The sequence below is a fragment of the Psammomys obesus genome, unplaced genomic scaffold (genome assembly GCF_907164565.1).
Source record: "Psammomys obesus unplaced genomic scaffold, mPsaObe1.curated_primary_1811, whole genome shotgun sequence".
NCBI lineage: Eukaryota > Metazoa > Chordata > Mammalia > Rodentia > Muridae > Psammomys > Psammomys obesus.
The window spans coordinates 6,787,268-6,802,103 of NW_026591918.1; the positions used below are offsets into that span (position 1 = coordinate 6,787,268).

General features: G+C 42.9%; 1 protein-coding gene across 3 annotated transcripts in view; it reads right to left on the reverse strand.

Annotated features, from left to right (window-relative positions):
• The window catches only part of Cacna2d3 (calcium voltage-gated channel auxiliary subunit alpha2delta 3), an 818,761-nt gene that overhangs the window by 257,731 nt on the left and 546,194 nt on the right, over positions 1-14,836 (reverse strand). For all 3 annotated transcript variants that reach the window (XM_055612383.1, XM_055612382.1, XM_055612381.1), the window contains exon 13: positions 10,026-10,159. In XM_055612383.1, coding sequence (XP_055468358.1) covers positions 10,026-10,159 — 134 coding nt within the window. The remainder of the gene's footprint in view (positions 1-10,025; positions 10,160-14,836) is intronic.

Below are 14,836 nucleotides of genomic sequence, written 5' to 3' on the forward strand. Positions count from 1 at the left end.
ACTAGACACAAGAGCTTCCTGAACACACGAGATGGACAAATGGGTGTAATGCCCTCATCTAGACCACCTACAGCGATGAACACCTGACACGGTGCTGGCTCCATACTATATCTCACACCTGATGCGTGCCTCAAGAATCCAGGACTTTCCCCTAGGATTCTGTTAACACAGACCACTCAACTGCCTGCCTATTCTCCTGTCGGCCAGTGTGACCTGCCTTCCCCTGCTCTTGACCCACTTTCTGCACCTAACCTGGATCAGCCTTTTGACTTGGATTCTACAACCTTCGTCTCAAACTTAGCGTGCTCTTCTGTCACTGGTCTGGTTTTTATCTCTTATCTATATGGACTTTTTCTTAGTCCAGTTTGGAAGCCTCTGAAATTCTGGAACTCTGCTACAGCCATTTTAAATGTATTCAGTAACACACAAACACAGAGATACCCACCCATGCTCCCCCACCACATACGCACACAGAAGGAGGGAGAGGGAGCGTGTGTGTTACCATGTGCAGTGAGGAATGAGTGCTAATAATCATTAGTGAATAATCTTGGAAAAAAAGAACTTGCTCCACCTCAGCCAGGCTACAAGGTGTGCCAGACTCTATGACAAATGGCTGTCATTAAACTTGCTAAACCTTGTGACCTTATTGGTTTTTTTTTTTTTTCAATAAATTCTGACATTACGAAAAGGCTCAAGTGTGTGCTGGCTTACAGCACTCATGGTAGTAAGAATAAAAAAGAGGCTAGAGTACAGGAAAGTAGACATGCTCATGAGGGTTGCAATCACACAGGACCTATTTGGGCTGCGACTTGGGGTTTATTTAGATGAAAGAACTGGCATTTAGACATGTCAAATCATTCAGATCCCAGTCTTATGTGCTCTCTCACATTTCTCTCTTAGAGAATCTTTTTTCACAACCCTAGCCCATCTGTTTCTACAATAGGGTCTTTTCTGAGTCATAGCTGGTTGAATCAACTCCAAGAACCATGGGCTACAGAGATTTGCTCAGAGACGTAAACCCAGCTACCTAAACTCCAAATTCATGTCTATAGTGTTTGAACCAGGATAACATATAAAATCAGGTTTGAAGACCAGGTTTTACCAGATTGACAGGAGAAAGAAAACGTCTAGAAAGAAGATGAAAACACAACAAAGTTATAAGGAAGGAAACGCAAGGGCAGAACAGCTCAGACACAGCCATAGAGAGGCTGCTGCTCTTGGGTTTTCTATCCTGGGTGGGTGTGACCCTGGAGGCAGCAATCCCAATAATAATAAATCCCACATTCTACACATCCTGAAACCTACAGTCAGTGCTTCTGACTCGGTTTTCTCTATTAATCAAGAAAAAATATAAAAATATTTAATAACTACCTATTTGGCTTTCTCATAGAGACAAATAAAATTTCCATAGTAAATGATGGAAGAGAAAGGGCTATGTGAATAATAAAAATCAGTGGATAGTAGAAGCTGTCACTGTCAGAATCAGGAGTCAGTACAGGAATTAAGGCAAAAGGAGTCAAGAAATAAATCAAAATATTAATAAGACTGATCTCTGAATCTAGCCATACTTGAGGAGAGGACTGTTAAGAAAACACATTTCTAAGAACTGACATTTTCAATGCTAATTTGAGTTAGAGTTAAAAACTGCTGCAACATCAGAGTGCTGAGCAACTCCATCTTGCAGGTTTCCAGGGCTTCATGGTCTCATCTGTTTCTGTCTGGCATAGGGCAGAGGCTGCCCCTTCACCATCAAGAGGTGAAAATCATGGAACCACAAACTTATAAACAACAACAAACACCTGAAATCCAAAAGGTCCTTTCAATTTCAGCCAGAAGTGTTTCTGGCATTGACTATCATCCATACAGTTTACATCTTTTCTGCAGTTAAGTTTATCTTGACTCATAGTTTTAATACATCAATTTCAAGGAAAAAAATAAACAAACAAAATCCCAACAATGATACCAATAAAAAAGATTTAAAAGAGAAATCTAGTACCAAATAAAGAGAAAAATATTTGGGTGGCTATAAATGGTTCCCTAAATCAGGAACACACATCAGCACCTACTGTAAAAAAAATAATTATTATAATAGTAATCTGTTTTGATGGAAATAAAGTACTGTATTATTTATCGTCTGTGCCAGAGTTATAATGACTTTGGGGCCAGAAGTGAAGTGTCACAGCATGCTCCACATGTTTTTAACACGGTTGCTAAAGGCTCTGGAGGCTATTAAATTTAATGAACCCATCTGCTATGAAATAGAGGTCCCAACGTAATCAGCTTCCTCCACGCCAAGTAATGCAGATGGTAGTCTCTGTGCCACAACTTAGCTCAGCAGGACAGTTTGTTTCTCCATACGAATGCCTCTCTGTCTCAATGACTGCAACTTCTTTGATACGCAGAGGTGTCTTGGGAAAATACTGTAAATTCCATTTCCAACCTCCACCAACTTCCTCACAATGGCTTTGACACCCCCTGAGTAATTGCTTCTAGGCAGTAAGAAGCTGTAGCTTCAAGCAATCACCCAAACGACTTCTCGATGGCTGAAGTGCCATTCCTAGATGGAAAACTGAAACAAATGTGCAATTTATCAAACCCGAAGCGTTTTCTCCAAGTTGGGCTTAGTGGGGGGTAAGGAGGAAGGATGCAGGTCCAATTTGCCAATGCAAGTAAACAGGTTTGAAGTTCCTGCAGATTGCATACTGAATTGCATTGCCAGCAAACAGGAGGAACAGGAGGGCTGAGAGGGCTGGATAATGAATTCTCATTATTTTAAATGGTCACATTCCTACTGTTTTTGAAAGGTTTCTTTGCTTCCCTTCTGTGTATGGCCAAGATTTGTGCAAACTCCCCTGGAGGGGTTTATCAGGCTGTGGATGCTTCCTGGATTTGATGTTGCCTCTGCCCTACATGGCAAGTTGCGTAGCTTTCCTCAGCTGATTAAGACCCAACTGCAAAGTGCAAGCGATTTGCTTACGAAATGGAACAAATTCCACCCATAATGAATTTTCGCTCTGCACCTCCAAGATAATGGCTGTGCACGACTCGTGTTGAGATGAGAAGCCTGTGAATTCCAGAATTTTGGTGTTTGCTGTTTTGCCAATTAATACATGAGATCTTATTAGATTAAACATAATTAATGTTGTTAACATTCATTCATTTATTTGGTCTTCACCAGGAAAGCAAATTGAACAGAGCACCTACGGCAGACAGAATATTTAATCAAACTGGTAGCAAGGGACCAGAAGGATGAAGCTGAAAAGAGCTTTGTCATTCTGATACTGGAGCCATGCTTGGTAAATGCAACCAATGGCCCTAAGTGCGAGAGTCCAAACCAGGCTCTGTCCATGGCTCAGCTTGTCCCTGAACATGTCCAGACTCAGGACATCATGGGTCCGGGTCTGTGTGCAATGAGTAAGAAGGGAAAAAGTTGCAGTCACAGGTTGCTGTGAACCATTCTGTCCACCACTAAGTCAAGTTCACAATTTTATCTGTTAATTCTGGGTTCAGTTACAATGCCTAGGGTGTCAAGCAGACAGGAATTCCTTTGGCCTTAATTGCGGAATCAGGTAACTAAGGAGAAAGAAGATCTAAGATCATATTAAGCAAATGTGAGTGGTCAATTGTTCAGATTTATAGACAATTAACAAATGCTGACTTCCTGTGACCTTGATGGAAATTATGTGAATCAACAGGAACATGGGCTTTCTGCTTTCAAAAGAGTAAAAACTCTTTTCATATCACAGCATAATAAAAATGACCAGGTTGCTGGAAGCATGTGGAGAGCTGAAACACTATAGACGAATGGACAGCTAGTCTGAATGTGTGTAGGAAAAGGAAAGGCTGGATTTCCTTCTGGCTTTATCTTCCCCTCTCAAACCAGAGCACGAAGCCAGAGAAGCTGCTGTTGTAGACAACGTTCTAAACTGGTTCCCAAGACTTGGACATATGTAGAAGTCCATCCCTGTAAAATCTCTGGCCCTTGAGAATGGGCAGGAAAGGATGTTGCTCCCACAATCAGATTAGCAAACAACTGACTAGGAGCTAATGAAAAGTAGGCTAGCCTGGTGCTCCTAACCTAATGGGAGAAGCCATTAAGGAGAGATTGAACACAGAAAGATAAGCTCTGCGGGTCCAGAAGTGAATAAGCTTGTGGAGCTGTATATAGTGACAACGTGATGAAGAATAGCAGGTACCCTCTGCATGTGGTGGTCTCTCGACAGCAAGAAAACAGGACCCCAGTCCTACAGCTGCAAGCAACGGAATTTTGCCCCAAACCCGACCACTTGGCTCATCCTGGAAAAGAACTTTGAGCTGTAGATGAGAGCTGTAGCACAGCCACCAATTAACTGTGGCCTTGTGTGCTCCACCCAGTCACCTATAGAGACCTCAGGACCATGCACTGTACAGTTTTAAGCAGTTAAATGCATAGCCCCATGGTGGACTAGCACAGCTATCTGGGTGATGCTCACCTGTAGAAATAAAGAAAGAAGGATGGATGAAGGGAAGGCAGGATATAAGGAAATTTGAAGGAGGGTAGGTAACACTATCATCCTGCAAAGATATTTAGCCCTTAGGACCAACCCTGGAAGGCAGGTTTCACTTCCATCTTATAAAGGCAACTGGCTAGTGGCCAGAGAAAATTCGCTTGTGTTTGTGTGTGTGTGTGTGTGTGTGTGTGTGTGTGTGTGTGTCACCCAGGCTACCATTTTAACCCCACATTCTTAGCTCAAGATCTAAGATAGACTTCTCTCATTTGTAAATATATTTAAAAATTTTATACCAACAACCCCACCAGAGTTTTACACACATTAAGAAGGGGATGATTGCCCGTCACTGTGGCAAGTGCTCATTATTTTAAGCTGAGTTATATAAAGCCAAATACTGACACTGGATTGTCTTGGATTGGGATAGAATTTTAATCATTTTGAAATAATCACTATATTTTACAACACTAATCACCTTTGGAATTACCTTCCCAGGCATACCCAGAGGCGGGCTTCATGGATCTCCTACATGTTTCTCAAGACAACATGGATGAATCACTACTGACAGCTAGGAGTTCAAAAATGCTGAACCCCAGCTGCCCTTTTATGGCCTTCCAAGATTGGAGGGATAATCTTGGAACTCAGATTCTACAGATGCAAATCCTATATTGATCCTGATGTATAAATGATAGAACTGTTTGATTTTGGTGTTTGTTTTTGTGCTTGAGCTATAGGATCTAAGCCTGATGTCTTGTTTGAAAAGACTGGTTTCTTGTTCAGAGGCACTCGATGGAGTCACAGTAGCCATTCCACTCACAATAGCCTAATTAAAAACAAACAAACAACAAAACAAAAACCACCCAGCCACATATGAAATAGCCCAAGAGGCCTCTCTACATCTCCAAGGTGAGAAGATTCCTCAGAACTTTCTACTCAGGAGCTTGTTCATCTGCTGGATTTGCAAATATATAACATCAGACACTAGGGAAGACCAGAAACCTTGCTGAGAGGTCATTAACTAACTCCCAGGTTCCAAGCTTTACATGCAGCAAAAGGCTCTTGAGGCAGTGGGACACGTAGGCTCCACCATCTTGCTATATGGAGCTTTCTCGGTAATGAGCTGTGCTGGCTGGGGCACACAGTATTAATTCTACTTGAGACAGAAAAGTTCAGAGGTATTCCTTACACACCTGCTTGCCCAAGTAAGCCACTCTCCTTTCTTCTTCTGTCAGGGGTTGTAGTAGAAAAGCCTTGAGTGGCAGTGAGGTCTCCATGAGCTTCAGGTTATATCTCCAGCCAGAATAACCAATATGAACACCATATCCTCCTCCATGGGTATATAGCATCTACCTCTTTCTCATTGGTGATGCTATTTTCTGACCTACTCAAGATGTGGTTGGGGCAGTCTCCTACACGGAGTACTAGAACACAGACATGCCATCCTACTGTTCAGGTACTATTTTTCTTTCCTCACAATTAATTAAAATAACCTCTAGAGACGCACTTTGAAACAATAAAAATGTCCTTCTCATCATCAAACTTTCCACTTAGATTTCATGCTCATTGATAATGTTGGCTATATCTGAGTCTGGTTGTCCTGAACTACCATGGCTGCAGAATGGAGACTCTCCAGCGCCATCACTCCCTCGCCCCGCTGTCATTCATCATCACATGGCGTGTCACTGTGGATTACACTCTCTTCCCTAAGAAGTTTATCTGTTCAGTGTTTGCTCACTATTAGTTAGAATATGTGGATTACTGGTTTGACTCAACAGACCACAGTCTATCACTGCTGTATGTTATATTTTTCTGGGTCAAAAACTCAAGATTTGCTCATCAAGAGACCCTTAACTAATTGCACGCTCTTGACAACTCTGTTGTTGTTTTAGAGTTTCCTTATTTTCTGGTATAAAATACTTCATATATTCTTTATTTAGGAGAGAAAGGTGCTTTAACTACTCCCAGCTCTGGAGGCAGCAGCTTCTCTCAGGAGCCCCTGTTCCTTTTCCTGGGAGAGGATCTGCCTCCTAGAGAAATTCACTGCTCTGCAGCTGCTGGTGGCCTTAGCCTTTCTCCAGGAACACAGACAGAACTGCATTCTGCAGCTTTTGATCCAGTCTAACCCCATAGGCACCTGCCTTGTCTGTAAGAGTTTTGATGTGTTCGCTTCCAACATCCTCCCCGCCTAGACTAAGAATTGCTTATCACTACAAATGATGCTAAGAAAATTTAAAGTTGCGTTATTCTTTTCTTTAGATTGTAGTATTAAGCATTTTGTTCAAAATTTAATAATGTATATTACCACTATACCTGAGATTAATTTAAAAAGTTATGTTTTTTTTTTCCTGCTTTCTGGGTAAATTTGCTATTTAACTAAAATAGAGTTGTTTTCATTTTTAAGTTGTTGACATTCCATTTTTTTCCATTATTATTGCTATAATGTTAATGTTTGAATACACAAAATACATGCTTTGAAAAACTTAAAACTGCACACAAACACACACAAGTAAGACACACACACACACACATAGATAAATAAATGAATAAATGTAATGAAAGTTGGTTTTGTTTACTTGGTTGGTTGGTTTGGTTTTGGTTTTGTTTTAAATGTGAGTTGGTCAGATGGCTCCACATGGAAAGGTAGTTGGTTCCAAGCCTGATGTCCCAAGTTGCATCCCCAGGACCCACATAGTACAAGGAAAGAACCAGCTCCTGCAAGTTGGCCTCTGAGGCCCATACATGTGCAATGCACATGTACCGACTCCATGCTCTCTCTCCGTCTCTCTCACACACATACATGAATGCACACACACGCGCGCACGCACACACACACACACACACACACACACACACACACATGAATATAACAAATTTAAAAGTCAAAACTAGGCTAGAGATACAGCTCAGTAGATAAGGTGCTGAGTTCAGTTTTCTAGAGACCACATGAAGCCAGACTCAGTAGTTCATGTCTGCAACCCCAGTGCTTCCACAGCAAGAAGGGGCAGAAACAGAAAGCTCCCTGGACTATTACAGGCTGGGCTGGGGTATGCAGTTTGAAGGATAAATGGCCCTGACTACAGCTGATATTAAAGATTGTTCTCCAACCTCCACATTTTTATTGTAACATGCATGTACCTGTACACACACACACACCACACCACACCACACACACCACACCACACCACACACACACATACCACACCACACCATACCACACCACACCACACAGATATGCAAAACCAAACAAAACTATGCAAAAAGTAATGCGTCATCTTCTCGTTCTTATAGGTAACAAACTCTATGGACTTCTAGTTTCCCTTGTCTATGCACATTTCTGTGCGCACACACATGCCTTCTCATTCAGTCTTCCATCCTACACAATACATCACCTGGAAGACTCACTCTTGTGTTTGGTTCACTTTCCTCAGCAGCATATCCTGAGAGCATATAGACATTCTATGCCAAGCAGCAGAGACCACCCTCACTCTTGTTGCTAATAGTCTATGCCTCACATAATCAACCTTTGAGTGTTTTGGGGAGTTAGGCAACTTCCAGCATTTGGAAATGGTACACAGTTCCAATGAACAAACTTCTGTAGAGTCTTAATGGAGAGTTATCTTCAGTGTAATGCCAAGTATGACTGCGGGGGCAAAGGGCAAAGGAGCCCCACTCCCTCCTCCACAGAATCCATCCCATTCCACATTTGCAGTGACCTCCCTGCTGGCATCCTCAGCAGCATAGTGTACAGCTAGGCTTCTAGTTTCTATCATTCTGCTGTTGAGAAATGGTATCTCATTATACTTTAATTTGCATTTTTCTTATTATGGGTAAAGGTGTATATTTTTTCATATTGAAAGCCATTTTGTTATGTTTGAGTCTGCCTATGTCTTCTGCTAATTTCCTTTACTATAGGAATTTTCAGAACAGTTTCCTCAAATTTAAAAAAAAATGTTTTAATACATTATTTATTTGCTTATTTTTGTGAGGATGGGATCACACATCATGGTGCCATGTATGGAGGTCAGAAGATAACCTGTGAGAGTCAGTTCTCTTTTAACCTTGTGTGTCCTAGGGATCAAAATCAGGTCATCAAGTTTGGTGTCAAGAGCCTTCACCTGCTGACAAAATGTCCTTTGTCTTTTAAAATTATGGTCTTGTTCTGCTGAGATTAGTTCACACACTAGGTACCCATATGTTGTCAGGCCCCTTACTGGCCTCTCTGCTCTATTAATCTAGTCAAGTTCAAGCATCATGTGCTTTAATTAGATCCTAGTCCTACACTTCCACACTGAGGAATTAAAACAACTGATCAACCTTGATGTCTGGAGTTTGCAAGACAAACTACAGAGCGGCTAGGTTACTCCAGCACCAGCTAGATACATGCTTTCCCTTTGCTCTTGTTTTTTCTGCCTCACTTTAACCATGAGAAAGGAGAGATAGCAGCATGAGCTGCTGTGCCCATTGTCATTGTCAGCTCAAATATGCAACCTTGCTATTTTGTTCCTACAGCTCGGAACCTAACCAAGATCAGACTCCCAAACAGACAGAAGATCAGTGTCACCAGCAACCAAGAAGTACTTACCATCCAAATGCCCCTCATCTTCAGGTGAATATTCCTGAGATTTAGACACCCTTTCTGAGCCAGGACATACAGACCTATCTGTGTTTTACTTGAAGGCTGGAGTGGGGAAAGCTGGATGCGTCTGGGTGTCTCCAGTTTGCCTCTAATATGTTGTTATTATCCCGTGTGTGCCTGTGGCTTCCAGGAATATAGAAATAATAAAAACAGAAGTGCCCAGAGGGAGGAAAGTAGGCCCAGGGCAGCCATGGAGACTACTACAGAACACAGCTGTGTCCTTTTGTGATTAAAGTGATGTGAATCCCAAAAACACTGACGGCAGAAAAGTCCTTCGAGAACATTTACAATCAATAAATGAAACATGCCCCTCCCATCAGACTCATTATCACTATGAAAAATCACCTGGAAATTATGCAAAAACACAGCAATGGAAAAGTAACTAGATGATTGGCCAAGCCCCAGCTTTTAAGCACACACCAGGACCAACTCTTCGGGAGCTCATGACAAAATTCACACGATCATGCTTATATGACCCCACAGAACCACATTCTTGCCTGTCTATCAGAGGAAAATGTAATGACAGCCTCTGTCGTGACCATCCATTTGTTATCAGAGTGAGCTTCAGTTTCATCTTCAGCTGAGACCGAACAATCCATCTCTAGGACCTTATGCATGGCAAGGCATGCGTCTGACCATCAGCAAGCTTCTCATCACTGCCTCGTGTAGGAATGTGGACACTATGTGATATGAGCAGAAACCATAAACAGAAAGGGAGAGTGTCTGCCGCTTTCAGATGTGCAGGTCATACTCGTTGCCCGCTGAGGTGAACAGTATCAGTTGTACCTACAATCTGGGACAGAGTCAGTAAAGCCCATGACTGATGGAGAATGATAAGAAAGCTGTGCACTGAAGCAGGAAGGCAGACACAGCCTCTCCCCCCGAGGCCCCTGTAGACTCACAGTGCTGTCGATGTACGCTTCGGTCCACACCACATCGTGCTCCTGGTCAATGACTTTGGGTCGGCTGAGCACGTGGAGGTATTCCATGACGTTTTCCTGCACATCAGCCAAGGTGGAGATCTGGGTGAAAAAGCCTGCCAAAAGAAGGATGTGGCTTAGACATGCACAGGGGAGCACACATCCAGGGATACACATTGGCCAGAGCCCAAATTTCCTTCTTCATCATTGTGAAGTATTGGATCTTATCCCTCCCTCTTGAAGGGAGCTTTATTTTCTCGGACAAGAATATAGTCACCAAAAGAAATACAACATAAATTAATCCACACAGAAACAGTTGTTGACTATTTAAAGGCTGTCCCCCAAGGCTATGCTATGGACATGGAAAAGAGAGTCCACACTCCAGGCAATTCGATAGCCTTTTTCCTTCCCACTTTAGTGAACATATTTTGAAAGAGAAAATAATGAATCACAAATTTAAAAGAGATCATTATAATAGTATTAATGTACTAAAAAGTACAGAAAGTTTGATCCTTGATAGTACCATTTGTTCTTTCTCCTTTGATTTGTTTTGTTTTGTTTTTGAGTCAAGCTTGGTATTGCTGTGTCACTCTGACTGGCTCTGAACTCTTTCAGAGTAATTTTCCTGCTTCAGCCTTCTCGGTATTGAACTAGGAAGGTTCTCCTTTATCCTTAACAATACACACAGGAGAATTATCATAGTATGATGATAACATGACTGAAGATGTCTAAAGACTTGTGTTTTGCCCATGTTCCACCCAGCATTGAGTGGAAATTACAGACAAGAGCACAGGCTGTAGGTTCCTTGGTTTCACTTGTTCCTTCTATGTCTCTTGGTTTGTATCTATTAGTTCTATGGGGTTTTCTCCTGTGTGTGCTTGAGGCTGGAATTCCAGAGTCTACTTCACTCTGACAGGCTGACAGACATGGTTTCCACATAACAGGAAACATTCTAATCATGCAACAGTGCTACAGGTGAAGTTGTCTGTTTGATCTGGAGCTCAGGGTACTGATGTATTCCTCTTTAGCTTGGAGTCTGATGGACTTTGCTGTAGGCTAGGTGGTTTGGAAGGGAAGAACACTGTGCACAGGCTTGGCTCCCCGGGAGGAAGCCATTTGCTCAAGTCTGTGTGGAAAGATTCCTTAGTGGAATGAATGGGATGGTTAATCCACTGTCTTGGGCTATGCAGATAGGAGGAAAGAACCAGAAAATGACACAGTCATTGTTAAGCTAAGACATAATAGGCATAGCCAATCACATCTGGATAACCTAAGCCAGGGTCTCTGGAGCTGAACCCTAAGGATAGGGGATTGGTGGGGGTGGGGTGTGCATCTGGCAAAGTAAAAGGTACAAGGGAAGCATCTAGATAATAGGAATCAGACCCTTCTGGGAAGGGAAAATAGCTCAGAGTGGCTCTAATCAAAGAGTTGAACGGGGAGCAGAAATGACTCAAAGAGATGGGCCCAGCAGAATTGGAGAAGAGTTGAGACCTTGTCCTAAAGTAGGTGATTGTGGAAGGATTTTAAGCTGAAGGATACAGAAGGTCATGCTGCTGTTTCTTGTCACTAAGTAAGGATCCATTCCTGCTCACCAAATAAATAAGAGATGGCCTAAAGGCACTCTAAAACCAAATCAGCTGCAGCACGTGCATAGTGATTATAAGCTTTCCTTGAGCCTAAACCAAGCACACACTGAAGAAAGAGCAGCCCTTCCATTGTCCAGGATGGGCTGGACCTACCAAGAACATTTCCAAACAAAGGCCAGCTGGTTTGAATTTGATGTGCCAGTCCCAAACAGGTTGGGACCATGTGGCTTCTGGGTTCCTGATGACAGCTCTGCACAGTGCTAATTAGCATGCATTATCACTCCTACCTGCCCCACCCTCCAGGCCATGACTATACCATGGAAACAGGGCCCCAGAGGAGGAGTAGGGATGCCTGTTATAGTTTGAGATCCCAGAACAGGACCTGTGAGTTCTCCTGGAGGTCTGGCCCCACTTAGGGAGACCCATTGGTATATGGCTCCTAGGTGGTCCAGCGGAGAGGAATGACATGCTAGAAATGTTTTATAAGGGGCTGCTAGGGGACCAGGAGAATGCCTTAACAAGCAGGACTCCTCTCTCCATGCCTGGAGGCCCTAAGTCACTTTGGAAGAAGAAAGAAGATATTTAATACCTCTACTCTGTTCTGAGTAAAGAACCTTCACACAAAGCTAAAGGTTTAGGGGCAGGGATATCACCATGCTGATCAATATGGTGGTTCTGGATCTGGATTGGGGATACTTTCATGAGCACTTTCCCAGTGAACCTGGTCCTGTGAAGACAGCCTCTTATAGAAGAGTTCTATGAGACTCTATTTTCATATATAATCCTCAAAGCAAACACTGAAGCTCTTTGACTTAGGTTTCCAAAACACGGCCAAGAGAAAAAAGGGGATGGATATGTGAGGGAGGATGAAGGACAGAGCTCATCAGCTTAGATGGTAATACTGGAGGGTTGTCATTCATATATTTGGAAAGGACTGATCTGGAAAATAACCCTCGCTCTAGCCTTCTTTATCCCAGTCAAAGTTCAACTGTTACAAAGTTCACTCACCCAGGGCTTCAGACCTGCCAGCGACCTGGTACCTGATAGCTCCTGTGGATGAGCTCAGGAAGCCAGGATGAAATCACCCAAAGAGCCAATTCCTGGCATCCCTCGCCAACCTCCGTTGACCTTTCCCACTTTAGCACTAGCAGCCTGCCCAGATAGGCTGAGGCAGAAGAATCATCCTAGATACCCATCATCGCTCCCTGCTCCACCCTGGCCCTGTCTCTCACTCACCAGCATGTTTTCTGGTCCAGTATCTAAAGCACACTGAAGATTAATGTTCCTCCCTTCAGCACTCTGACACTACTCCAAGATTCCATGACGTGCAATTGAGAGTCCAGCTACAGCTTCCCCGTACACCCTTTCCTATTCAGGCTTAAGGACCATCTTCAAAGTACAAAGTATCCTATCATCGCTCTGACTGAAGCATTACAACAGTGTCCACATAGAGTTAGAACAAAACCTGAAGGACTCTCTCTGACCTCCAAGAGTCTTTTTCCATTGGCCCCTACCTACCTGAAACTCCCCTGGAACACTGTTGCTGGCCCTTAACCTTTTTCCTGCTCTCTCCTGCTCTCCTATCCTGAGCTTTCCCTGGTCCTTCTACTTTAGCCTGCCTAGAGCCTTTCACTCCCTGTTCACTATCCATAGGTACTCTTACATAGTTTCCCAACAAGGGTCCATTTTATTACTGCTGGGTTAGTTGGGGGAAGTTTACCCTCAGTATGATCTGGGCCCGGACTGACTTGCTTGTTTATAGTGTTTGTGTCACTGTAGTGTTAGTGCCAAGACACATTATGAGAACTGGTGTGGTTCAGAGACCCCTTCCCTGACTTGAGAATGTGGATGTGTGGAACAATGCAGAAGCCTTCACTGAAGTCTTCCTGGAACTCACATTGCTCTTTGCCTCAGCACTTATGACAGCCTACTTTGGGTGCTCGTTCCAGAAGGAGCAAAGAACAGCAGAGAGAGAGTTAGCCCCAGGGCAACTTGAATCCAGGTTAACTGGGCTCCAAGGCCTTTCTTCTCAACCTAGAAGGCACTCTTTGTTTAAAAAGTAGAAAAGAGCCATGGGCTCCTCATAATTCCTCCTCCAGGGTGCTCCAGGGTCAGTTGTGTATTATAGCTGGGAAAGTTTAGGGATAAGAATGGGCAAACACAGGGTTGCCCTTCAACGTTCCTAGCAATAATTAGTACCATCATACAACCTCAGGGAATAGTTCCAACTTATATTCCAATATGCTAAGCAGGTATATATGTTTATAAAATATAAAAAAAGAGCTTAAATTACACACAAACGCACAGAGCAAAGCTTACAAAAAATTGATCCTAGTCCATTAGAACTTGCAACCTTTCTGAAAGAGTCTTTTCTTGCTTTTAAATGTTTTCCTGTAAGGTTTAGCTAACCAATGTATGGTCTAGTTAACAAATGATGGATAGTAGGAAGTTGCTAAGGGTTGAGATCTTTGGCTGAAACCATAGACACTTCCCTCCATTTCCTTCTGTATTTTCTGAGCTGGCCACTTTTCCTCACTGCCTCCTTTTTTTTTTCCTAGTGAATTCTAGCTCTTGAATGTTTATTCTCGTCTTTAATGTGCCTTTTTGAACTTCATATATCATGTAAGAAAACAGAATCAGCAATCATTCAGTAATTACTGAGTAATTAATGCTGAAATTAGCCACCTATTACAAATGGTCTGCTCATTTTTCTATGTAACATCAATTTATTTGCCTTGTTCCCTTGTAACATTCCTTCTGTGAACTCTGGGTTACAACCGCTCAGTGTGATAAACCATGTGCAGCCCAATACTTTGTATTTCTGTGAGTTCACTCTAACTTCAACATGTTTTCAAAATCCCTTGCTTAGAGCTGCCTTGCCAGAGACAAGATACTCCATCCTGCACTCTCCAGCGACACCAGATGCCAGAGTCCCTAGAGTTCGCCTCTGTGAGCAGACTGCTGTGAGCAGAACCTCACATGGCCAGGTTCTGATTCTGCCATTGCTAGGATATGTTTTTGTGATGGAGCCATTTCTTCACGTGTGACATGATTGCCACCATTATGAAGCAGAGTTGTTGTGATGACCTACATAAGATCCTGGCTCTCAGTTCACTGAGGGTTGAGACCTCAGTGGTGTAGATTTTTCACCCAATCTATTTGTGTGTGTGTGTGTGTGTGTGTGTGTGTGTGTGTGTGTGTGTGTGT